Genomic DNA, 26972 nt, shown 5'->3' on the forward strand with positions numbered 1-26972 from the left:
TCCAACTAAAATTTTGCTCCAAAACCGACATTACATATGAGGCTATGATTTTCTTTTTAACCGATTACTTTTTAAGAAAAATGAAATTACGTTAATATCCATAGACCTACACAACAAAGTTTTTAATCAAATGTCCTGAAATCAGAACACAGCAATCAATGTAATACTGTAGATATGCAGTAAAAATTTTCATACTTCTAGCCGTCTTAGTTTCTTAGAAAAATGCATATGTGCTGTGAATTTTTAATTTCTGAGAAAATGCGACAAAGTAAACATTAGGAAAATTACATTTTCAAAAATAGAGAATACTAAATTTGTTTTCAAAATTCACAACAAAGTCAGTCACCATCGTTGCTTACGAGATTATACAAGCTGGCGCATAGAGCTTGAAAAACGAGTCTGAAGTGGTTCCCTCGTAATGCCAATTCCGCCGCTCGGAGCGCTGTTCTGCCCTATATATTCATAGCAGAACACTTAAAAGACATTGACATTTGGGACATTTAAAGGACTCATCATTGCTTATTAAATGCTTCGTACAATATTTTATGGACAATAGACGTAATTTCCAAACTTCTACTCCTCAATTATATTACAATAAAAGGCTGTCATTCTTGATATTAAAACATATTACATATAAACTGAGGGACTGTCTGCTCTGTACTTCAGTTCATACACCAAACATTTCCGGAAATAAATTAACTTGACATCTTACATATACGCACTATAGCCTTCCCTTTTCACCTAATATTATTAATATTGTTATTAAATAAGATATTGCAACTAATTAAGGTACTGCATTATCTTTAATTTCCTTGAATTCATAATTACGCATTTGCAAGAAGGCCTAACTTTTCCCTCTCTTTTTAAAAAAAATACGGACGTCACAATAACTGAGAAGTATAATTATTGCGCGATTTTTTCTTGCAGTGGTGAAAACATTTCTATAGGCCTACTGATTAATCTATTGAGCATAGTAATAGTAAACGCTGTAGTATTTTAGTGCGTGTACGCCTACTTAGCTCTTGTAAAACGAAATTTTCACTTTCACTTTCAACGGAACACTCACTTATATTCAGTTCTTGTATCTTGCAGTAAATTATCCATTTGTGATCATCTTTCCGATATAACCTCCCATTGAAACGACCACTTAAAATCATGAGCTAGAATTTATTATTTTAAAAACATTTCCACGTACATACTGTTATAATTGTTATGAACCACAATACAAAAGACAACACTGTGAAATTGGATTAATTTACCAAGATCAACATCAATACCGGTAGTATAAAATCACATATAGGCTTAGGCTATATTATTTCATTACTGTATGGTATTAATTAGAAGAATTAATTTTGAAGAATTTACAAATATGCTGAAATAATTTATGACACCTCTTACAGAAATGTAAAAATATGTATGTACATTTTGAAACAATGGGTATAGCACCACTTGAAAATGTTGAGCATTTTAACAGTAACTTGTAAATTGTTCCATCACGTTGTCTATAGTGTTCATTTATTGTAGCACTTTTAGAACGAACGTGGTTCACATACATAAGAAGAAATGACGATGGAATGAGTCGAACACATACAGTTTTCTTTAATTTTTAGCAAATGATGAAGTTGAATATGTACTGTTACTTCATATCCTAACATAAGTAGAGTTGCCACCATAGATGTAACACCTGAAATGAATATAAAATAAATTAATGTATTTGTAATGATACAAGAATAAAAAGAACTTAGGCTAGACATAACCTCACAAAATTACAAACACATGCTAAAAAAAAAAAAAACTTTACGTATCCGTATATAATAAAACTAGATATTCCAGATATAATTTGTTTCACACGATAACCACCTCAGCCTATTTCGGCAGCAGCCATTATTAGTTACAGTTTGAGGTGCATTACCTAATCTCATACTAACCTTGTTAAGTTCTCTAACCAAATTCACTGATAATTACGTAACAATACACAGGTCTAAAATACAGACAAATACACATTAATTACCTAATAAGTACAGCATGAAGATAATTCATTACTTTTGTCGGTATTTTCTAAAAGAGAAAGTGAAAACAGTAACAACATTATCTTCAATGTTTACATCACGTCGTTCACATTTTCATTAGGCCTATATCAGTAATGCTTGGTAAGTGAAACAATGCATGAAATTATTTTACATTTCGGGTCACATCATTCGAGAGTCGGAAAATGCAATTCGCCACTTTTAACATAGCATTGCTTGTTATATGAGAGAACTTTGACATTTACCTTAACCTATAAAGATACGACCTGTTGGTACAGAGTTCTTCACATAGCAAAACACAGACAATTTTCCAATATAACTTAGCAGAACAAACTTCAAATAACACTGTAATATGCTTGGCATATTTATGATATTCGTACTCAATCAGTAATGCACAATTAATCGAACTATTTTCACGATGCACAATGCTTTGTAATGGTACTATTCATCATTTCATAGGGCAGAGAGGCGAACCTAGCGGCAGAAATTGTCATGACTCACAGAGACCTACTCTCGACCGTGCTATGCGCCAGCTTGTATAATCCCGTAAGCAACGGTCACCATAGTCTCGAACAATGTCGCCAACTTATGAAACAGACATTCAGCTACAAAATATACCAAAACAAGATTTTCTTACCAAATAGTCTCTGAGGTGTTTGTATTTTATGCACTAGTATGGGACGAGAAAAAAATTGACACATGGGGCATATTACACAATTAGTTACAATTTTCCTATAAATTATATATCAAATCACGCAGAAAAATCGAAATAATTATCTGTACCTCTCATCTCACCTTAACAACACCGTTTCTTTAATATTTTCCAGAGGTCTTTACAGTATTTGTGTTATAACGTCAGTTCCCTGCGTTTTATATTGTAACTTTTATGTTCAACAACAATGTAACTTTGATTCCTAACTTTAATCACACACCCATCAACAATGAGTATTCCACTCAACCATGATCTAGGACTCAACACAGCAAGACAGTAGTCGTTACTGCACTCCACCGAACGATAATGACAATTCTCGTGTATTATTGAGAACAACAACAATGAACAACAATGTACTCCTAATTCCAACTAATGTTCACAAAACACTATGTACAAAGCAAAACTGCCAGTTCTCAGTTCACAGTTCGTTCCCCTTGGCTAGTTCTTCTAGCTCACGCACTCATGTTCACTGTACGTCGAAGCCCAAGTCTTCCAGACACAGTTCACTGTACTTCGAACCCAAGACTTCCGGATACGCTGCACTCGCTTGGACGCTGCCACAGTTGCGGACCTACGCAAGTTCACCGCACCTCGAATTCAGATTCATCTTGAATAATTTCAAGGAAAAATTGTTCCGGTGCCGGTATTGATCCCGGGACCCTTCGCTTAGCGCGCGAACGCTCTTCCGACTGAGCTATCCCAGGAACTATACACGACACCGTCACAAAAAAATTGTGACGGTGTCGTGTATAGTCACAAAAAATTGTGACGGTGTCGTGTATAGTTCCTGGGGTAGCTCAGTCGGAAGAGCGTTCGCGCGCTAAGCGAAGGGTCCCGGGATCGATACCCGGCCCCGGAACAATTTTTCCTTGAAATTATTCAAACCTGCTTTATAGGGAGCTACTACCTGAAAGCCAGATTTGTATCAAATTCATCTTGCTTGAAGACTAGCTAGCTCTCTCACAGCTGACAAACTAAACTAAACTGACACATTTGAAGGCTGCTCGCGCTTTATTTATTAAATCACATGTTCTCGAATCTTCGGTTCGCGTGGCTTTGCGAAACTTCCAGATGTTACCCCCTGCTCCTTCTTCTCCGCGTCACCCCGCACTTTCCCTCGCACTAGATGCGTGCGCAACTTCCCCGACGCGACCAGGTCTTCAAACATGGCGCCACAATATATAAGAAAACAGTCCCGGAGTTAACAGTAGATGGTGGTCAGGGGCGTACATCTTTAGATTCGAGTATTTTTTTTTGTCCATAATCAATTCTCCATATCTAATTTTTCACTATCAGAGTAACAAAATCTACATGACATCCCGGTCCTCCTTCAATATAATTCCTTTGATTGGTGCTGCGGCACGTTCGAATTATAACAGTGCTGTCTATTATGAAGAGATCTACTGTTTAGCACCGACCTTGTAATAAAATGAAGCTGACACATTGTTGTGAAACATACTTAAAAGGTTTTTTGACAGTTCTGCAGAGCAGATGTTAAATATTGTGCATTGTCGATTTTAAACTCATTTTAAGAGCGGTATTCATCCGTTAGAGTTCTGACTTTATTCTGAAACGTTCGTTCAGCGTTTTGTGCATTTGACAGTTCATTTTGTAATATACACTTCACATTATCGTTCCGAGTTCTTTGATATGTTTACAAGTTTTTTTAGCAAAAAGCCGCGTAGTGATTCTCGCGAGGTTAGTGAAAATTTCATGTTGACAAATGTTTCTTCGCAGCCGCAGCGTAACGAAGTTGTCTCAAACGTTCTTCTCGCAACTAATTTCACATCCCACTGTGAAAACTCAGCTGATAATAATAATAATAATAATAATAATAATAATAATAATAATAATAATAATAATTCACAAAATTTTAAATACAGATAATGCAAATTGTAAACAATTTTAATAATTCTGATTACGCCACTGGTGGTGGTAATGTGTTGGTTTTCCTTACATTATTAATGTATTAAGTTTAGACTGCTTTATTCATTGTAGGTTACTTTGGCTGGTAGCTTTCATTCTTGCACTACTGACCGCAGGATTCTTCATATCGCAAGTATACAAGAAGTGGGATGTAACTCCTGTAATTGTAACAATTGGGACTCGTAAGACTAGAGTGGATGAAATTCCATTTCCTGCGATTACGCTCTGTCCCTCACAATTACTTCAGAAAAAAGTTGGAAAACAATTACAGAAACCAAAGTAAGTAAAAAATAGCAGATTACTTGTACAGTAACTAACGATTTGGTTAGTGCTTTAAAGATAATACAATGAACTTAATTTTTCGTTGTTCATACCAATTTAGCATTGGTAGTAAAGGCCGAGGGCTACTCAATTTTTCATGTTGTCCACAACAAATTCTGAGTATACAATTACAAGATGCTGAAGTGAAATTTTCGACATGCAACTCTAGCTTTGTAATTGTTGCATTGTTAAGTAGACTTATGTATCTTTAACTGTTACAACTACGTATAAACCAGGGCATTTAATAAGTAATGGCAACAGTGCTGTAAGTCAGTGCTCCTAGCGGTGAGCATCGGAATCTTTTAGTAGTATGTAATGGAGGAGAGATTATTGCATAAATGTCCAATATTAAAAGACTTTAAGTAACCATAATATTATGTGAATACAGGGACTGTTTCTGATTTGTATTAGACCTAAGTAGGCCTAATATCGCCCTAAAAGTGTTCAGTAAGTATGAACACAGATGCTTACTAAAAATACAAGTTGCAAGAGGAAAAAATGCAACTCAGTGCTTTAGGGTAGCTATTACAAGAAGTTTGTGGGAGATAAGTCCTACCATAACGAACTATTGCAAGATAGGTGAAAGCGAGGCATTCGCTTGTGATCAAGAGATTACATCCAATAAGCTTTAGATCGATCAATGAGAGAGATGTCCAGGAATGATGAAGCAAATGATATCCGCCGTCTTGCAAGGATTTGCCAACTTATTGCTGGCATGTCAGGAGACTTTATTTGAAGTATGTAGTAACAAAAGTAACAAAAATTAATTTAGTGTGAAACAGTAACTATATTGAGAAAATCCACAAACGATTAGGGAAAACACGGGAATTTTACTGGAAGCAAGTAAAGAGATGTTTGGAAGTAAATCCCGCAAAGACAAAGTATATGATTATGTCTCGTGACCAGAATATTGTACGAATTGGAAATATGAAAATTGGAAATTTATCTTTTGAAGAGGTGGAGAAGTTCAAATATCTGGGAGCAATAGTAACAAATATAAATGATACTCGGGAGGAAATTAAACACAGAATAAATATGGGAAATGCCTGTTATTATTCGGTTGAGAAACTTTTATCATCCAGTCTGCTGTAGAAAAATCTGAAAGTTAGAATTTATAAAACAGTTATATTACCGGTTGTTCTGTATGGTTGTGAAACTTGGACTCTCACTTTGAGAGAGGAACAGAGATTATGGGTGTTTGAGAATAAGGTTCTTAGGAAAATATTTGGGGCTAAGAGGGAGGAAGTTACAGGAGAATGGAGAAAGTTACACAACACAGAACTGCACGCATTGTATTCTTCACCTGACATAATTAGGAACATTAAATCCATACGTTTGAGATGGGCAGGGCATATAGCACGTATGGGCGAATCCAGAAATGCATATAGAGTGTTAGTTGGGAGGCCGGAGGGAAAAAGACCTTCAGGGAGGCCGAGACGTAGATGGGAAGATAATATTAAAATGGATTTGAGGGAGGTGGGATATGATGATAGAGAATGGATTAATTTTGCTCAGGATAGGGACCAATGGCGGGCTTATGTGAGGGCGGCAATGAACCTCCGGGTTCCTTAAAAGCCAGTAAGTAAGTACAGTAACTATATTACCATTACTTTTCAAATGCCCTGGTATTTGAAAACATTTTTCTTATTCTAATTATTATTCGTAAAAAACTGTTTAAGTATAGCCTATTTCTTCACAATTTAGTAATTATTTTTCCCTTACAGAACTGAGGAGGATAACCTGATAAAACAGGCGTTCCGTTACTTTGTCGATGAGGAATATGATGGTCTCTACCCCGTCCTGAACACAACGCACACTTGGGAAATCATCTTCAAATTTCTCAAAAGGGTAGACATTTTACATTCTATTATAACGTGATTGAAGAATTTAAAATTCTTTATTATGATACACAGTGCGGCAACTGGAAAACGGGACTGATGTTATGAGGAATAAACTGGTGCTGCCATCTACCAAAATTAATTATCAACCCAAAGAGGGATCCGTTCATTCACACTGAAGGTCATCATTCATTATTGCCATCTACACACCCCCTTTCTGTGTGAGTTTTGAAGCAAGAATGGAGCGTCGTGCATTTCAGACGCTATATTTGGTTCAAGTTTGTTGAGTATGACGAAGTTCGATATTCGCCGATATTCGCTTCGCAGGAGCCCTGTCGTGATTGTTCCACTTTGTTATAAATATCGCTGTCCTCCACTCCCACCTGTTCATGTTTAACTCCCTTAAGAATTTTACCACACATCTTGCGATTAGTTTTTCATATGAAATAAAATGATGTTTGGAATATCTTGGTTGTGTCCCCCATGTTCCAATATTCCAGGCCGCTACAAAGGGCGAATTTCAAATTATCTTGTGTTCGGCTGGGGAAAAAGTGCCAGAAGAGCAGATAGAACGATTAAATATGTATGGGATAATTATTCACCTTGTGCACGTGTTTTAATTGGAATAATCATGTCCACTACAAAGAGAATGAATACCGGTAGAGTAAATTGAACATTCTGGCCCATTCAACTCCATTTGAACGCCAAAGTTTAATCAAAAGCTGAGGGAAACAATACCCAATGACCAAAGCTCGGAACTTGGGGACTTATGTGTCGTGCGCATGAGTAAGGTTACAGGTACAACGTACACAAAGCTCAAGCTGCAAGTGCTCAGGGATAGTCGTATGTGCTAAGAAAGTGGTCACATCGAATGAGAGAAAGATGGACGAGGAAACTGTGGCATATCGAAGCCAATGACATTCAGAGAATTACTGATAAACGGTCTGTTTGAGGAATTAGAAAGCACGTGTTATTCGAATGAATATTATACAAGTTTGAAAATACATTTTTTAAATTTTAGGTACAGAATTTCGTGGAGGAATTCGAAGGAGATACATTATTTTCTTCGAATGGAGAGTATATATTTTTTAAGTTGTGCCACACAAACTAGAGGCTGGAAACCGGCATTCATTGAAAGACATTGCAGTCCCTTAAATTGGTGGAAGATTTGTCCATAGCCATGGATCAAGTAGCAGAGGAACCTACCGTAGAACAAATTGAAAACTATTTTTGAGAAAAATTTAAGATATACTTATCTTTCTCACATACGAGATCAGCTAGCAACTGCTGAAAATCAAACAGAAAATAGTGACAGTGAAAACATTCATTATTTTAAGTTTGCTCCCGTCGCTTCATGTGACTTGGAAATAAGTTTTTCTCGTTTCATATCAGCGAAGAATTTATGGATCCGAAAACCTTCGAATGTACGTAGTCATACACTGTAATAAAATGTACATAGCAGAACAGTAAATTTGATACATTTCTCATGTTTATTTTTATTATATATGCTATAATATTACGTGTTTCAACCTACCATAATAATATCAATATGTTGTTCCAGTCAGAAACCACTTTTATAGCAGACCTGACAGTACCTCCGTGCTGGAAGCGGGAGTTTGTTGACATTGAAGTCCGGTCGCTTAGCCACGTGCAAAGACACAAGTCCCCAAGTTCCAAGCTTTGCCAATGACTAATATGCAACGCTTATGTGGACATATACATTAATTAGGAAACCGACAAATAATAACTAAATACTTTAAGAAAGGGCTGGGCGTTAGTACCTCAATCGAGGTATTCAGACTATCTCTTAACTCCACACTCCACATTCCCCGGCAGAGATAGTTAACGTAGGGCCGCGTTTAGTAGCGAGCTGGACTCCCAAGTCCTGATTACGACGTAATTGCCGAAAGTGTTGTGTACGGTACTGTACACATTCCTTACAACATTATTGAACTTTAAGCACTGTAAAATACAAATATAGACATAGACTACGGACCTAGAACATTTTGTGAATTAGAAGTTAAAAGTCATTTTTTACATTCTGGAAAATTATATAATGTATATATATATATATATATAATCATCATCATCATCATCATCATAAACACCACGGGTTAGGCCGTCCGGCCTGTTCCGTCCCAATAGTTAATTGAAGTCTAAAACTGGTCACTCCATCGTCGTCTCGGTCTTCCTACATCCCGTCGTCCCATGGGTCTATAGTTGTGCAGTTTTCTTGAAACTCTGATGACATTCTCTCTACATGTTCGTGCCACCTATTTATATAGTTATGTGTTACATCAATTATATTTGAAATGCCTAATTCCTGTCTAATGTATTTGTTTTGTTTATGGTCTAGCAGTGTATATCCTGCCAACGGTCTCAACAATTTCATTTCTGCTGCCTCCATTCTTCGTTCTTGTTGTTTAGTTAGGTTCCAAATCTCTGAGCCATATACCAATGTTGGTATGACCATTGTTTTGTAAAGCTTCAGAACTGTATCTGTCCTCACCTTCTTAACGAAGGTTCTTTTAACTGTTCCTATTAGTTTTTGAAATTTTAATATTTTTTTTTGTCAAAATCATTTATATTGTCATATGATAATGTGCAGCCTAAATATTCAAAATGGTTCACTTGTTCTACTGGCTCATCATTAAGGATTATTTTTAATCTTATTGGTGTTTTTCCTTTGAATCCCATAACTTTTGTCTTTTTTAAAGAAATATTTAAGTTAAATTCTTTAGCTGATCTGTTCAGGTTATATAGGGCCCTCTGTAATTATGTTATGAATTTGCAAATATTACCTGATCATCTGCAAAGAGTAAGGTGTTCAAATATTCTTCATTTATATAAAAATTTGATTTTAAATTTATCTCCACTGTCTTGTGACTTCGTCTACATAAAAGTTAAATAAAGTAGGCGACAATGGGCACCCTTGTCTTGCCCCTCTTGTTATTTCTCTAATTTCATTGGTGATACCTTTGTTTAATTTTATTTTAATAGTATATTCAGAAAACTTGATTTTGACCATTCATAGTTTTCTGCCCAAGGGCAGGTCTTTCACTGCAAACCCAGGAATCCCAAATCTTTCTTACTTTCTGCATTTCTCTTAGTCTCCGCATATGATCCATGAATCTTAGTGTTGTCTATCATCTGATATCTTCTTCTGCCGCGAACTTTTATTTCGTTCACCATTCCTTCCAGTGCATCTTTCAGTAGGCAGTTTCTCCTTAATCAGTGATCCAGCCAATTCCTTTTTCTCTTCCTGATCATTTTCAGCATTATTCTTTCTTCATCCAGTCTTTCCAGCACAACTTCATTTGTTATTCCGTCTGTCCATTTCACACGCTCCTCCTTTTCCATATCCATATTTCAAATGCCTCTAGTCTCTTCTCTTCACTTCGTCGTAAAGTTCATGTTTCTGCCTCGTACAATGCCACACTCCACACAAAGCATTTCACTAGTCTCTTTCTTAGTTATTTTTCCAGAGGTCCGCAGAAGATGCTCCCTTTTCTATTAAAAGCTTTTTTGCCACTGCTATTCTGATTTTGACTTCCTGACAGGAGCTCATGTTACTGTTTATAGTACATTCCAAGTATTTATTTATCTACATCTATACTAATAATAAATCTGTAGCTGAAATTTTTCTGGTAATTTTCGATTTTAGAAAAATAATTGGTCCTAACATATATAATTAACCACCCTGAAACCGAAAATCGCTTTTTTGAAATTTTTGTTTGTATGTATGTCTGTCTGTCTGTATGTTTGTTACCTTTTCACGCGATAATGGCTGAAAGGATTTCGATGAAAATTGGAATATAAATTAAGTTCGTTGTAACTTAGATTTTAGGCTATATGGCATTCAAAATACATTATTTAAAAGGGAGGTTATAAGGGGGCCTGAATTAAATAAATCGAAATAACTCGCTTATTATTGATTTTTGTGAAAAATGTTACATAACAAACCTTTCTTTAAAAATCATTTTCGATAAGTTTTATTCCTTGCAAAATTTTGATAGGACTGATATTTAATGAGATAAATGAGTTTTAAAATTAAAATAACTGCCATCTAAGGCTGTGTAATGAATTAAAAAACAAATGACTTCGTCTATAAGGGGCCTTGGACAGCAACAATCGAAAGCTATGAAAGATTGCCTACAGAGAATGTTTCTGTGTTTGTATGAAGTAGGCTAATATCGGAAGCTAAATTAACCGATTTGTATAATTAATTATTATTTCACCATTGGAAAGTGTAGTTTCTCTAGATGGACATAATGCTATAATGTTATTACAGTAACTTCTGATATAATATAATATAATATAATATAATATAATATAATATGTAATATTATATACTAAAATTTAAGTTATTTGAAGGGTTCACAACCATAGTGGGCCAAGCGCCATTTACTGAATACGTAGAAAACAAGGGTTAAAATTAAGTTATTACCATAATTCAATGGAAACCTATAACAAGTAAAATAAAATATACACATTAAATCTAAATGATGTCAATCTTCATTAAACTATGGTTGCGTCTAATAAAAATTAAGAAACATGTTAAAGGAACTGTCATTGCACCAAATGAGTGTCTCTGAACCGAAATGATCGCATTTTAATTGTTTGGATGCAATTTAAATTAAGTAACATATTAAACGATTTATCCTTCTATCAAACACGAATGTTCCCTGGATCAAACGTTCTATTTTAATTATGTAATTACTTTATATTTATTTCTAACGGGTGCAGCGGAGCGCACGGGTACGGCTAGTAACTTATATATAAATATTATTAATCTTACTTAAAACAGTGTGTTTTTCATCCCAAAGGCATAACTAAGGCAGAATTATCACTAGCATTCGCACTTTCATACCACTACCACTACAGCCATCACCATTACCACTTCCATAATCTCCACTCAATCGAATTATTTCGTCCATAGTAGACTTAGGCTAAGCATACCTAATATCCATCCTCAATTTTCACTATATGGCGACAATACCCTTACCAGTCTTTCAGAGAAACTTCATTTACTGCCTGCACACTCAGTTTCCTTAGAGCTCCTAAAGAAAACGCTCTTCTTGTATATCCTCTCGGAGAAAAGGCTTTACCTTCGTTTTGGTCATCTTTTCCTCACAAGGGATGTCATATCTCCTTAACCAAGCGGCAATTTCTTTCTTTATCTCGTAACTGGAAGGCTACTTGCACTGAATCACAGAGAGCATTGTCAAGCACTATTACAGAGGCAGGTGGCAAGTTCGGAGTTACTCGCTCCCTCAACCATTTCTCGAAGCTTGTGGAGTTCATCTCTCGGTGGTAGTCACCATTAGCTGAGCCACCTTTATAAGTGAGAAGACCAACATCAAGAAATCCAGTTTCGGAACCTAAATCTACTATTATAAGCCTTTTGGAATTGTTTCCTTCTAACATCTTCTCCTTTCTGCCACCATTTTTGGAAAGCCAAATCGGTGTCTATCCAAGACTCATAAGATAAAGTATTTGTCTTTGTTCTGCTCTAAAGGGTTTAATTTTTGTGATACTCTTACAACTCCAATCAAGTAATGTTCGGTCGTTCTCCAATGAGGTTTCGATCCTGTAGTCTCTTCTGCAGACACTCCATGGTTTTTAGGAACTATTAAAAAGCATTAAAAACCTTTTACTATCTCTCTTCCCGCTAAACGCAAACTGTGACGTTGCACAGAGGCAGACATTTAAAGATCTGTATAGACTATGGAGCGGTAATGTTTTTGAACGGGTGATGCTAAATGTTATCTCTGGTCGGCATATCGCACGCATAGGTCGCGAGATTACCTTCCTCTAGCCCCACTTCTCCGCTCTTAGAACTAGGTTTCTTATGGTAATATTAAATCGTTATTATGTTCTATACACTTAAAACCACGGTATACAGGGTAACTGGATTCTGGTAGACCCGAAATATATTTTAGTCATGCTACGATTTACGTGAAACTTGGGGAAATGTTTTGTGATTTAAACTACACAACATTTGTAAATATTATTTAAATACCATTTCCGGTTAACCGGAAATGTCAATAACTATCTTATTTCGAATGGAACATTCTGTATATTTGTACAATTTTTTACCAGTCTTCTGATTTTGAATATAATAATGTATAACATGTCCAGGTTTGAATTGATAGTCTTTTGTTTAATAAGAAAACACTATCTGCTATGACAGATCGCGGTTTGAAACAAATGAATGTTTATTTATATATTGTTTCTTTGTTACTGAGGTGGTGGACAAATTATTACACAATTTTTAAGCAATTAAAACCATCCATGGCACAAAATGGAAAGTTACTATTATACTCGTGATGAAAAGGTGGATATCGTCGCTGCTACCTCAAAAATCCGTTGGGGTGTCTTTAAAAATATTTTGCAGGAGAAAGAATAAAACATTGTTACTTTTAACTCCTTGATATTCAAGGCTACTTTCGGTACAGTTTCAATCATTACAATATAAATTATGAAATTATATCGAAAGTAGCTTTGAAAATCAAAGAAGTTAAAAGTGAAAATGCTTTTTTCTTTTTCTTGCAAAAACGTTTTAAAACACGCAACTGATTTTCGAGGCGCAGCGATGAATTGTTAATATCTGGCGAATGCAGAAGAATTGTGTTTTGTATGGTGAAAGGTACCCTATCGCCATCATTCTGCTGCAAAATTATTCGGCGACACCTGGATAGGGACTAATGGACCTGTTTTTTGACTAGCTAGTTCACCTGACTTATCACTGTTATTCTTCTTTGTGTTTCTTCATTTTAAAAAATACTGTTTATTTAACGTTATGCGGGAAGTAATTCAAAGAGCCAGGTTATGTCAAAATGCTGTTGGTGGACATTTTGAACAACGCACTAAGTTTTGGGATAATATTAAGGATTACATATATACTTACTTACTTACAAATGGCTTTTAAAGAACCCGCAGGTTCATTGCCCCCTCACATAAGCCCGCCATCAGTCCCTATCCTGTGCAAGATTAATTCAGTCTCATTATCATATCCCACCTCCCTCAAATCCATTTTAATGTTATCCTCCCACCTACGTCTTGGCCTCCCCAAAAGTCTTCTTCCCTCCGGTCTCCCAACTAACATTCTATATGCTTTTCTGAATTCGCCCATACGTGCTACATGCCCTGCACATCTCAAACGTCTGGATTTAATGTTCCTAATTATGTCAGGTGAAGAATATAATACATGCAGTTCTGCGTTATGTAGCTTTCTCCATTCTACTGTAACTTCAGCCCTCTTAGCCCCAAATATTTTTCTAAGAACCTGGGTGGTCCTCCAGCTTGGGGGGTTGGGCGAAGGGCTGACAACCCATCACCGTAAAAAACAGCTTGTTGTGAATCCATACAATATTCAGGATTAGCATGTTTAAATTTCTTTGTAATGTTGTTTCAATAAATTATTCAAAACCTATGTTACTTTTATTTTAATGTAATTTACAGCAAGACTGACAATCCATATCTCACTTATGATATACCATTGAACTTAGTATACAGAATGTTTCATTTGAAATAATTTAATACCATTTCTGGTTAAACTGAAAATTGCATTTAAATAATATTTGCTAATTTTTGTCTATTTTATACCACATAAACTCTTCCCCAAGTTTCACGTAAATCGTAGCATAACTGTAAATTATATTTGGGGTCTACCAAAATCCAGTTACACCCGGTATATCGTATAATCATTATTTATGGCTGTAATCAGTGTCGATTTCCATTTGTCACACTGTGTACAGGCATGTCAAAATAGTCACACAATCCTTCTATGCAATGTTTTCCTTCCATTTGTTTTATTTACTGAGGAAGATATTTCCACATGGTTGCTAATTAAAGTCTTACAAATTTGGAGCCACTGCAAAACAAATTATAATAACTAAACACTATTTTTTACTAATGAAATCTGTAATTGAAGACTGCCCTCAAAGAACGTTGTGTATCATATACTTTATCATATAACATACAACGTTCTTTGAGGGAGGTTTTCAATCGTTGACTTATAATCTTTTCGCTGTAAGAAAAATCCTAATGTAAACAACAGCACGTGACTGAAGTGAGGCGTCATTGGCCACTGTTTGGCGCCATAGATTCTCAGTACGTGTTCCCGCCTACTGTTGTACATTCTGTTTCATGTTAAACATTTCCCGTTATTCGTCAAGTAGACCTAACCTCACTACTATGCATTCATTTGCTTAGGAAACATTTACTTTATAATTACAGTAATTAAATTATTTTTTAAGCCTTATGTCTTCACAATGGACAGTTGAGGGTACAGAAGCCATACTTCAGTACCACGTGCTTACGTGAACTACGGTACGAGCTCAAGTGACGCCAGCTTGTTACAAGAACAGACTACCTCAGTATTACTGTTGGTATTCCTCCGCGTTCATAGTACATAACAACATATAAAAGTAGCTTTTCTTTTACATAGCGTTTTATATATGAGTGAAGTTAAATATTCCATCGTATTTAACAACTAGAATTCAATTTTTTATTTTCAAATAATACAAGATTGTGGTTTCCAAATACGAACTATATTTTCCTGCGTAATGTGAGTGTTTCGACTGGGAGCCAATCACGGGTATGACAGCCACGTGCTTATGTTTACATTAGGATTTTTCTTACAGCGAAAACAGAATAGGCTTCCGTGGCCAATGTTCATGGGTTGTTGGTTTCCGAGTTTTTGCCGCTTCTTCATTGGTTCCTTAAGCTGACGTTTCGACCACTTTACTGTGGCTGTTTTGAGAGCTGTGAATGAGTTCGCTAACGGTCAGAACTCATTCGCAGCTCTGAAGACGGCCACAGTAAGATGGTCGAAACGTCAGCTTATAGAAACCAATGAAGACTCGGCAAAAATCCGGAAACCAACAACCCAATAATCTTTAATCTTCGAAACAATACTCAGAAACACAGAATAGGGGTAAACAGATGGTTGAAGAAATATTTTCCACTATTCCATTACTGTACTCTATGAAATCCAATCTCTTGTTGTTACGGATGAATTAGAAATATTTTATATAATTTTTAAAAACTAATTGTGATGATAACATTTTTCATTGCAAGCATGTAAAACATTATTCTTCTGACTATTAACATTCATGTTCAATAACACTTATTCTTCAACTACATTCCACAATTTAAACTTCTCATACTACATGTGTGCCATTAGAATTTGTGTATTTCTTGCAGGTTACAAAACCTTGTAAGAAAATAATTCGCACCTGTGTGATCAGAACTTTGGACTGCTCTACATTATTTACTCCTATCATCATAAATAAAGGAATCTGTTGCTCTTTCAATAACGTGAAACGAAGCTTTTCATACAGGAACTCGTAAGTAAATATTTTCATTATAACTTAAACCTAAATGTTTATAATAACTAGACTTCGTTGAATTGCCACACGCAGCATGCAATCAGGTTGCCGATGTACGGTAGTATACAGTAGAAGACGTGAGCGACCTCCCGGTCTCGTAGTATAAGCAGTTCATGTTAAGAGTATTGACCGGTCCAAATAGATGGAACAGCTACAGCTAATGTATACCTATGTAAGCACATGTTTTTGCATTACTGTGGTTGGAATAGGGCCATTCCATGTCAAATCAACACAAAAAAAGTGGACTTTTCAACCCGACCACCTCAGATTTTCATTATATTTGGTGGGATGGTAAAGAATCTTAAGTTAATTAATTATGTAAAATTTTAGCCCTCAATAATGCACGATATCCATACAGCAATTCTGCCAATACGAGAAAAAATGTAAAAATGTCGCATACTATGTCAACAAAAATAATTCATAACTTCTCTTCTAATTGAGGTAGAATTTTAAACTTGGGCTTATTTTAAAGCTAATGGATCATACATTTCAATAAAAATAGGTTTGCAACAAAGTAATGAATTCTTTATTGAATAGTCACGTGAAACACATTTTAACATTGAATATCTATAAATGCAGGACATAAATTATTTCGTGAAAAATGTATGTTACAGAGGTAAGAGTATTCTCCCCTTGGTGTAAGTTTCATTTTGGAAACGTTTCAGGAATATGAGTAAAAAAAATATATCAATGTATTGGTTTGTAGCACTTAAACCCGTCTTACACCAACACTGCATGCGCACGAGTTTGTATTTGTCTGATAAGCTGCGTCATTGATCTGTCAGGCCGTCATGAGTGGCAGTTTATACAGTCTTCAATTTATACAAAACGTGCCATCTGTTTCAAGTGTAGTGTCGTTAGTTTTTGTAGTATGTTGTAGTTTTGTGCGATGTAATGGAGTCGCGTTTTAAGTTATAGGCCTATGTTTGCTGCAATCCCTTCGAGAAATCAGGGCATTGTAATTAGAGGAAAAATTGAAGAAGTGTTATATCGTGGATGCTTCATGTATTTCCTGATTTAAAACAGGAACAGAAGGAGTGCGCTATGTGTCGCAAAGAAATAAAATATAATATGATGCTATTACGCAGAATCCTCATAATGACCCTAGTAATGAAGTATACGTCGACTCTACAGCAAATGTAAGTTCATTAAATACAAGTCTTTTTGACCAAAGTATGTTCCTTATTAAACAAGAAAGGCTACAACAAGAGAAATATAAGAGACAGAAATTTGAAAATATTGTAAAAGATAAAGTCTTCGATATTAAAGATGCCGAGGAACCAGGACCTTTCTGATTCTGAAATTTTGTCTCAGTTGCAGGAAATTTTTCAAAATTCAGTTAAAAGTGAGGGAGCGTAAATAACATAAAAAAGAGTTTCTTTCAGCTTTCGAATACATAATTCGGAAAGCAAAAGTTCTGGTAAAGGGAAAAAGAATTTTGTGTTCACCAAATCCGAAACCTGGAAAACCCTTGCTCGCGGCTGTTGCCGGTAAAGTTAAAGAATTCTGTTGTTCTGACGAGATAAGCAGAATGATGCCTGGTAAGAAATATTTGTTGTGATTAAAGAATCAGAGAGTAAAACACATAATGAAACCCACTGACAAATTTTTCGACTGTCTCTTGGAGAAACTTGGTGATTTACTGACTCAGTCATTTATATCATCTGAACAAAGTAAGTGTCTACGTGATATGAAATTATTTGTACAGCCATGCCAGCTTGTTGTGTTATGCGACTTCGCTGAAAACTATTACTTCGTAATCCAAGATGAAATTCAGTCATATCACAGGACTAATGTGCAGACAACCATTCATACTTTCGTAATATATTATAACGAATCGTCATCCGATACAGTCTCTATTAAAAATCTGGTAATAATTTCACACTGCCCGAAATATGACACTACAGCTATACATCTGTTTCAAAAATATCTAATGGAGTCATTAAAACAAACATCTGTAATTCACCACAAAAATTATGTATTTCTCCGATGGATTCTCTGCTCAGTATAAAAATAGGAAAAAAATTCCTGAACCTCGCATTACATGAAGAAGATTTTGGATTTCCAACAGAATTGCATTATTTTTGCATATCGCATGGCAAAAGAGCATGCGACGTTGTAGGTGGGACACTTAAAAGGTTTGCGGCTTGTGCTAGTTTGCAGAGACCATCCGATAAACAAACAACTACACCTAGGGAATTGTACGATTGGACAAGGGATCATCTCCCAAACATTAATACCATTTACGTGACTGAAAAAAGCTATACTGAAGAGGAAAAAATGCTTGCTCTTCGATTTGCAAAATCCACCGCAGTGCCTGGAACACAAGTTTCCTACAGTCCTGCTGTTTAGGATGGGTATTAAACTTGCTAAGCAGTTTTAAAATGCAGCTGAAACAACGCAGCATCATGTCTGGAAAGATGATCAGGCTATTTCATCTCAGCAATGAAAGGTAAGCATTTCTTACAGAACTTCAGGTTTAACAAAATCCATGTGACAATAATGTATTTCAAGTAATAATTTAAAAAATTCGAATTATGTATTACATGTTAAATTACATAGCGACATTCAAGAATATGATCAAATATAATTAAATACAACGAATGTGTGGGACATAATTATCGCGACTTACACGGTTAGCTTACGCTTGCAGTGACATAATAATTTTTATCTTTGTAACCTATGATGATTCCAAGTTGAAACTTATCAGTTCTTTATATCTAATTGAGGTGTCCTATATATTTTTTTCCTTAAAATAGAACCCCTGCATTTTTAAATATGAATATATAAAAATTGTTTCACCATGTTTTTTTAGTGTAATTGAATACATGCAGAAAACAATATAAGCAATAAAAACTATCACATATTAAGAATGTATCACCCAATTTTTGTAAATTTATCTGGAGTCGTTGTTGAGATATATAATTTTAATTGAAGCGGCGTGCTTACAAAAATATGATTTTTCTTCATGTTTGAAACACCACTGACAGAAAACGAAAAGCACAGGATATATGAAACTCGGCAGTTTTAATTAGCGCAGCAGGTAAAACAAACCCTCAAAATTTGAAAGAAATCTGAGTCGGTCGGGTTGAGTGCCTTGTTGATTTGATATGGAATGACCCAATAGTCAAAGCTTAACATTTGTTCAGTGCAGACAAGAATTCAATCAAACATACTACAATGACAGTGTTGCTGTTCCAAACAATTGCCCCTGGAATACCCTTACCCCCGCGGCCAGTCTTGACCCGTTGGAAAACGTGGTTGGATGCTGTTAATTATTATGCAGAATATTACGGCAAAATAACGGAGGTAATTTATGCATTGGATAGCACAGACAGTTCCGCTGTTGCAGGTGTACAGCTATTGGAAGATATTCTGTTCATTGATTCTAATTTTAAAATCGTGTCCAAAGCATCACCCTGTTAGAATCGTCTAAACTACAACTCTCAGAAGCCCTTAATATAGTGGATAAAGTATCACAAACCGTTATCCAAAATAACAATTCTTTAATTTCAGAAAAAGTGAAATGTAAGTTGAGAAACATTATTGCTAAAAATTCTGCCTATTCACAAATTCGTATTATAAATGATGTACTATCAGGTCACGACAAGACGTCTGAAGTTGGTGTACTAAAAAGTAGTGACTTTCCGTTCTTCAAATATGTACGTATTACATCGTGTGATGTTGAATGTACATTTTTCCAAAATAAAGCTGTTTAAGTGACCATCGGAGGAGGTTACTTTTCAGTCGCTCAAAATGTACGTAACTCTTCAATGCAATGCACATATTCAAGGATGATGTGAGTATCTTACATTAAATTGTAAGGGTTAATATATCTTACTATAAAATAATTGTGTATTTACACGTTTAGGCATATCCTGCTTAAATAATCATTCATGATATTTCTTGAATGCAGGATACAGGTTTTATTGTAACCACAGTATACTGCTCAGTGTTTACATTAGAGGCATACTCCAAACGTTGCACGCCCCCTTCTCATACAGTCTATACCGCGTGCGCAGTAAACCTTGTGATTCTCGTGGCAATTTCACGAAGTCTAGTAATAACTTATAATGCAATGTAAATATCAAATAGATACTGTAATATAATGTACCTGAGAAATATTTTCTTTAAGTTGTATTAATTTATGGCGTTCATTATCAACATATTTGTCATATTCAGTAGCATGTTGTAAAGAACAATGTCGTTAGATATTGAACTTCTTAATCAGGTGGAGTGTTTTATGCCAAATTAAACACTTTGCTAATCCACTGCTCTCTACGAAAAAGAACGCCCCCTCCCATGATACATTAAAAGCACTGGGAGTAGCGGGACGGTTTAGTGTATGAGTGGAAGCTCCGTCTTCAAAGTTCGCTATCATACTGCAGAGTCACCACTGCACCGACACTGAATGACGTACAGTATGCATAGGCCTACGTCACAGTACTCGCAAGTCCCGCTCTTTAAAGCATACAACGCTCATTTCTCAGAATCACGTAATGTGCCCAGCCCTGGAGTAAGCAAATAGGAAAACGAATATTGGCAGACTCAAACAACATTGGGAGATGATATTTCAATCTAGCTATTAGAGGAACCTTGTAACCTCTGCTGGTTGCGTCCTGCAGATGACGGATAAGAGATTCTATCAGATATGGCACGAATAGCTACGATAACTAGGACCCGTGCACCAACACTTCCTGGAGGCATAACTGCTGGGACGTCCTCTCCGTAGGGGATATAAATATGCAGAATCTATGCCCGGGATTAAAGATGATGACTTCAAATGTCATCAAGAACAAGACCAGTAATGGTTGTTCTCAATGTAAGTGCGTTTAAAGTAGGAGTTTCAAAGAAAATTTAATCACGACTTTTATCCATCTATAACGCCTAATATCCAAAACTTGCAACCGAATTTGGAAACTACTGAAGGGAAGAGTTAAGTTTCGAGATCAGACCGCATTTGAGTTCTGTATAACCTTCCATCAAAGCGATCAAACCATGAAATCATCCAAACATAATTTTTTGGCACGAAGGTTATTTTGAAGTTCAGCACGTATACTCCTCTGCACAATGGCCACGTCCACCTATATTGCGTTCAGGTTAAACAAGTGAATTTTAATTCCATATATTTACTTGTTGCAGATTTGACCCATTTCATGCTAATGACTCCATCCACAAGGCTGCTGTTGACTGGCATCCGGACAGAGGATATCCACCTGGGACTCCTCCAGAAGCATTGCCTTATCGAATTTTAAAAGGCACACCTTTCGCAGGAGTTAATATTTTAATTAATTCCTTCGATGATGTGGCATATGGCAATTATATCGATGTTGATCTATTTGTAAGAAATTATATTTAATTTTAAGGTTTGCCAAACATATTGTTTTTACCCCTAAAAGATATCACTATCGGAAATGTCTATCAGTGTAATGTCAAGTATACTGAATAACTCTGTTCCCTCACTTGGCATCGTTTTAGTGATGAAAGAAACAATGAAATTGATTTTATATCTTAAATACGGTAGGAACTTCATCTAGTGTTGGCACGTGACCGTCCTGAAACTCTTATCCAAGTCTCAGAACTTGGATTCTAACAGTACTAGTAGCTTGTACAGCAAATGCTGCAGACTAAGTTCATTAAAAGTTTAAGTAAACATTTTTTAGATTTATTTTCCAGACAGGATATCAGACATTTTGAAAGTTATTTGCTTCCATAATAATGAAACATACTCCGCGAAATATGTAACATTGAAAGTAACGTAATAACTCAATGAAATTTAACATTGTCAAAAATATATATTTTTAAAAAACTTTCCTCAGAATGAACTTTATGCCAAATGCTTTTCTTGGACATATCCACCTTCATTTCTTTGAGTTCAATGAGGAGAGGGACAGGAACTGACCATCCTACCCCATTATCTCCTGGCTTAGTTGCCTCATGAGTTATGCCATTTTGCTATCACTTACGAGGTTCAACTCTGTCTTAGGAGAGTAGATTAAACAACAAGAAGTATAGTATTGATATAACAATTTCTTAAAGCGTGTGTTAAAATGTTTTTGTTATCAATGAAATAGCTGAAGCAACTTATTTCCAAAAACAGTCATTTATTGATCGATTACGATTGCTCTATATGACATCTGGCAGAAAACAATTTATTGACAATCGACGCCAACAGTTGAAAGCCGGTGTCAAAAAAATTGTCGCGCTAGTATTGAAAGTAGGCCTACTATTCACAAGCTATTGTATAATAGTCAATTTTAATACGTTTCGTGGTGTTAAAAGATCTACTTTTATGCAAGACTGTTTAAAAAGGATTACGTGTCATTCATTCATTCACTTCTTAGAGTAGGAGGTAAAACCCTTGTTGACTACAGGCTTAGTAAAAGCCCTGATCACATATACAGAATGAGTCATAAATATGTTTGGAAAACGCGTGAGCGTGCTCCTGGATCAAAAATAAGAACATTCCTTACATGAAAATTTGACGGAAAATGCTTATTTATTGGAGTAATACTCACTTTTGTTTTCATAAGTATCTCATAACATTATTGTGTTGTTTTTATTTTGATTGTGTAGCAGCCTTTGTTTACAAACAACACAGTGACAAGACAGTAGTACACTGTTTTTGTTTTGATTGGACGCGGTGGTCCAGTTCCTTGGCCGCCCAGATCACCCGACCTCACCTCATTAGATTTTTACCGTTGGGGTCACTTAAAGGTTGTCGTCTGTGCAACACCAGTGAATGATGCAGAGGAGCTATTGCAACGTGTTGAAAATGCATGCCAATTCATCTGTGTTGACAACATGGTGTTTGAGCGAACTCGCCAGTCGTGTGTACGTTGTGCTCAGGCATGTGTAAACACTGGAGGGGGACACATTGAGCACCTTTTGTAAACATTAAATGACAAATTTCCAAACATGTACTTATGACAACAAAAAAGAACGAAAACAAAGTATGACCATTTCTCCAAAAAATAAGCATTTCCCGTCAAATTTTCCTATTAGGAATTGTTCTTATTTTTTAATCAGGAGCACGCTCACGCGTTTTCCAAACATACTTATGACTAACCCTGTATAACAGATTGGCCATCCCCATGTTAAAAACGGTAATATTTGGAAGAGAACAACCATCAGGTCACCACTGTCAATTGGTAACGACCGCTAGATGAAAGTACAGTTTCTCCTTGCAATTCAAATGAGAGTTGTAACGTGACTACTTCTGCAGTCGCTAGATAGCAGCATAGTGAAATTCATGAAAGTGGTTGCCTTCAAAGTTCATAAAGCTGATCAATATGTTATATGAGATCTGGGATAGAAGGTATAAAATGGAAGTCCTGAACTTAGTCAATGTAAGATTATGGATTCAATTGAAACGTTTATTGCGGTGTAGCAGTCATATTATTTAACTCATAGTGTCTATGATCAATCAACATCAAAGAGATAAAAGAAAACTTACTGAACTGAAATGACCTATTTCTAAGAAACAAAAAATATATTAACAAAAATTCCTTTGTTTTACTTTCAGATAATGATTCACAGTCCTCTGGAAACACCCAATATGAAGATTCCAGCATCTCTCAGAATTGAAAGACAGCAGTATTACAATATAAAAATAACACCGAGTGTGACAGTATCTGAAAAATCTTTAACTTCTTTGGACATAAAACGCCGCCAATGCTTTTTTTCTTCAGATAAATATTTGAAGTTCTTTAAGTCCTATACACAGAAAAACTGCTTTACAGAGTGTCTAATTAACGCCACTCTGCGAGAATGTGGATGTGTACCTTACTACCTCAGAAGTAAGACAAAAAATTCATTAATGATTTAAATTGCACGGCGTATGTAATCCTAAATATTTACACAATTATATGTTATACACTCCCATACCCACTTACACTCATGTACGGACCACAGAGACAAATAAATATTAATTCATTCATTCACAGTTTTCTGCTCAAGAGCAGATCTTTCGCTGCAAATCCAGCTTTCTCCAATCTTTCTAATTTTCGCCTTCCTCTTAGTTTTCGCATACGATCCATATATCTTAATGTTGTCATCATCTCATATCTTCTTCTGCTCCAAACTTTATTATTATTATTATTATTATTATTATTATTATTATTATTATTATTATTATTATTATTAATGTGACAATTTACTACTACTCTAGCCAGGTGATATTTACGCAAGTGTCTATGCTTGTGTGTTATCCAACTTTGTCGCTAAAAATTGTCAGAAATAAATCTAGCTAAGCTAAATTGGCAATATTGACTTCAAGCGTAGGAAAGTCTGAATAATCCTTGTTGGTCGCTGTAAATGGTCGTAAGACATGCTTTCTATCGACGTGGAGGGTGTTTCTAGAAATTCCTTCCGAAGAATCTCACGCTATTTTCCGTCTCCTCAACCCCCCCCCCCCCGCAGACTCTTAATAGAAAAAGGAGTTCATCTTCTACGGACCTCTGGAAAAAGAAACTACACTCTCTACGGAACCAACTCCCCAACATGGAACCAGCCGGCCAATGACTAAACCTTGTTTGTCCCAGCCAGCCAATGACACCATCCCCATCCATTTGCTCCTTCAGAGGAGCAGAGTTACAAGTTGACCCTCTCCTCTTACCCCGCAAGGGGCATACCCCCTCGCAGGTATCTTCTCGTGAAATTTGGACATTTCCAAGTTTTTAATTTGATCTATGATGCCTGAATGATTTCATATGCGAGATACAGGTCTTCAGATCAAAATATCAGTTCGCCTAGTTGGTAAATAGTAAACAATGGTCTTGACTTATATAAACATGAAGTCTGGTCTCAAGTCCGGATAGTAAGGAGGCTAAGGAAATGGAGCGTCTCTTCCGTACCATCTACCAAGAATTCTCTCGTCCAGATACGCCTGTACTGACAGACTCCAGTTAGAGGGAGTGCCATTTGTTGTAGAATTATATTTATTTTTATTTTAGTAGGTTATTTTACGACGCTTTATCAACAGCTTAGGTTATTTAGCATCTGAATGACATGAAGTTAATGCCGGTGAAATGAGTCCGGGGTCCAACACCGAAAGTTACCCAGCTCATATTGTGTTGAGGAAAAACCCCGGAAAAAACCTCAACCAGGTAACTTGTCCCGACCGGGATTCGAACCCGGCCCGGGTGGCCCATCTGGTTTCGCGGCTAGACGCGCTAACCGTTACTCCATAGGTGTGGACTAGAATTATGTGTTGTTAGGTGCTCAATCTGAGGTAATGCATATTGTTCAATATGTCTAGTAAAAAATCTCAGGCACGGTACTCCATATTAGAGTCAAAATTGTGTATTTCTTGCAGGTTACAAAACCTTGTAATAAAATAATTAGAGTCATGCGAGCACAGAGTAAGGGACAGGCCGAGTCCAGTCCAGGTACGTAAACTAAACATAGCCCCCTCCGAGGATGAATATGACCGAGTTTAAATATCAAGCTCGAATGCAGTGTTTGGTGCGAGTCAGGTGCAATACCTTATCTTCATTCTAAATTGCATTTTTATATCGATTTTCTCCCCTAATACAGAAATTTTAACGGTACTGTTATTAAAATTCAGAAAGAAAAACAATTTCAAACACTGGAAGAGTATTGATCGTCTGTAGCAAATTAAATATTGTAACTTTTATTTCAAAACAACAATATAATTTTATTCTCACAACAATAATCACTTTCTATAATTGAGTTTAAACACTCCCGTCAACAATGGGATTTCCACTCCACACAGCAACACAGTATTCGTTATTGCACTCCACAGACGACAATGACAATTCACTTGGATTATTGAGAACAACAATGTACTGCTAATCTTAACTAATGTTTAAAAAGCACTATTTACAAAACAGAACTGTCAGTTCTCAGTTCACAGTTCGTTGCCTTGGCTAGTTCCTCTAGCTCATTCACTCAAATTCACAGTATATCGAACCCAAGCATTCTAGAGACAGTCCACTGTACTCGAACTCAGGCCTTCCGGGGACAGTCCACTGCACTCGAACTCAAGTCTTCCAACTGCGTTGCTCCCGCCTGGACCCTCGCACAGTCGCGGACAAACACTCAAGTCGAACTCCGGTCTCGAAGCTGGCTTCACTGCTACACACTGATTGCTGACCAAAAACTGACAACTCTCTTCTCCTCGCGTCCTGTATTTATTACTAAACCATAGTTTCGAGAAATTACGATTTCGCGATCAATCTACAGATGCCGAGAAGATGGCGCCTATCTAGACTTCTCTGGATTTCTCCCCTCTCCCTTCGTCACAGCACATGCCCTAGGAAGTAGATGCGTGCGCAACTTCATTTACCGCGTCGCCCGATCCTTCCACGCGCCCCCTGACCTCTGTGGGACGCGTGATCGAGTCTCGACGGGGCTGTCACAATATATTTCTATACGTTAGTAACCTGTCAAGTGATGGAAGAGACATGGGAAAGGACTGCCAGTACTATCGTAAGTAGAGATGAACACGCGCTGGGCTCGAGGCTGACTTGATAAATTTCTTGACCTTACTTTAAGCCGGTACGGTAAATTGCGTCATCATGCAGGCTGTAGCTGTTAGACTACTCCGCGCGATAAAGTAAAGCACACTGTAGAACTGAAAGGGGCAGATTAAAGATACAGAGTTGTGATTTCTGTTGTCAATTCAGTAGCAAGGGCAGTAACATATGAACTATCTGCTCTTTCTTCACAGTAAATTTAAGTGAACGAAAGGTACTATACATTAAATAGGCCTACGTTGAATTATTATCAT

The 26972-nt window shown here is 36.3% G+C and overlaps 1 protein-coding gene and 1 long non-coding RNA gene across 3 annotated transcripts; one reads left to right on the forward strand and one right to left on the reverse strand.

Annotated features, from left to right (window-relative positions):
• Positions 1-1147: 1147 nt before the first annotated feature.
• LOC138694728 (uncharacterized) lies at positions 1148-2586 on the reverse strand. Of its 2 annotated transcripts, none has more exons than XR_011331003.1 (2): positions 2273-2586; positions 1148-1684 (listed from the first exon to the last, which is right to left on the reverse strand). It is a non-coding gene; the product is annotated as an uncharacterized lncRNA (long non-coding RNA). The 2 variants fall into 2 exon arrangements; XR_011331004.1 differs by having other exon boundaries at positions 2012-2586.
• Positions 2587-4050: 1464 nt separating this feature from the next.
• LOC138695206 (pickpocket protein 28-like) lies at positions 4051-24146 on the forward strand. The gene is made up of 4 exons (XM_069819666.1): positions 4051-4160; positions 4738-4944; positions 21362-21560; positions 23745-24146. Exons 1-4 carry the CDS (start codon positions 4051-4053, stop codon positions 24045-24047), a joined length of 819 nt encoding a protein of 272 aa, XP_069675767.1. The 3' UTR covers positions 24048-24146.
• The last annotated feature ends 2826 nt before the right edge of the window (positions 24147-26972 follow it).

Source organism: Periplaneta americana, chromosome 2 (genome assembly GCF_040183065.1).
Source record: "Periplaneta americana isolate PAMFEO1 chromosome 2, P.americana_PAMFEO1_priV1, whole genome shotgun sequence".
Lineage (NCBI taxonomy): Eukaryota > Metazoa > Arthropoda > Insecta > Blattodea > Blattidae > Periplaneta > Periplaneta americana.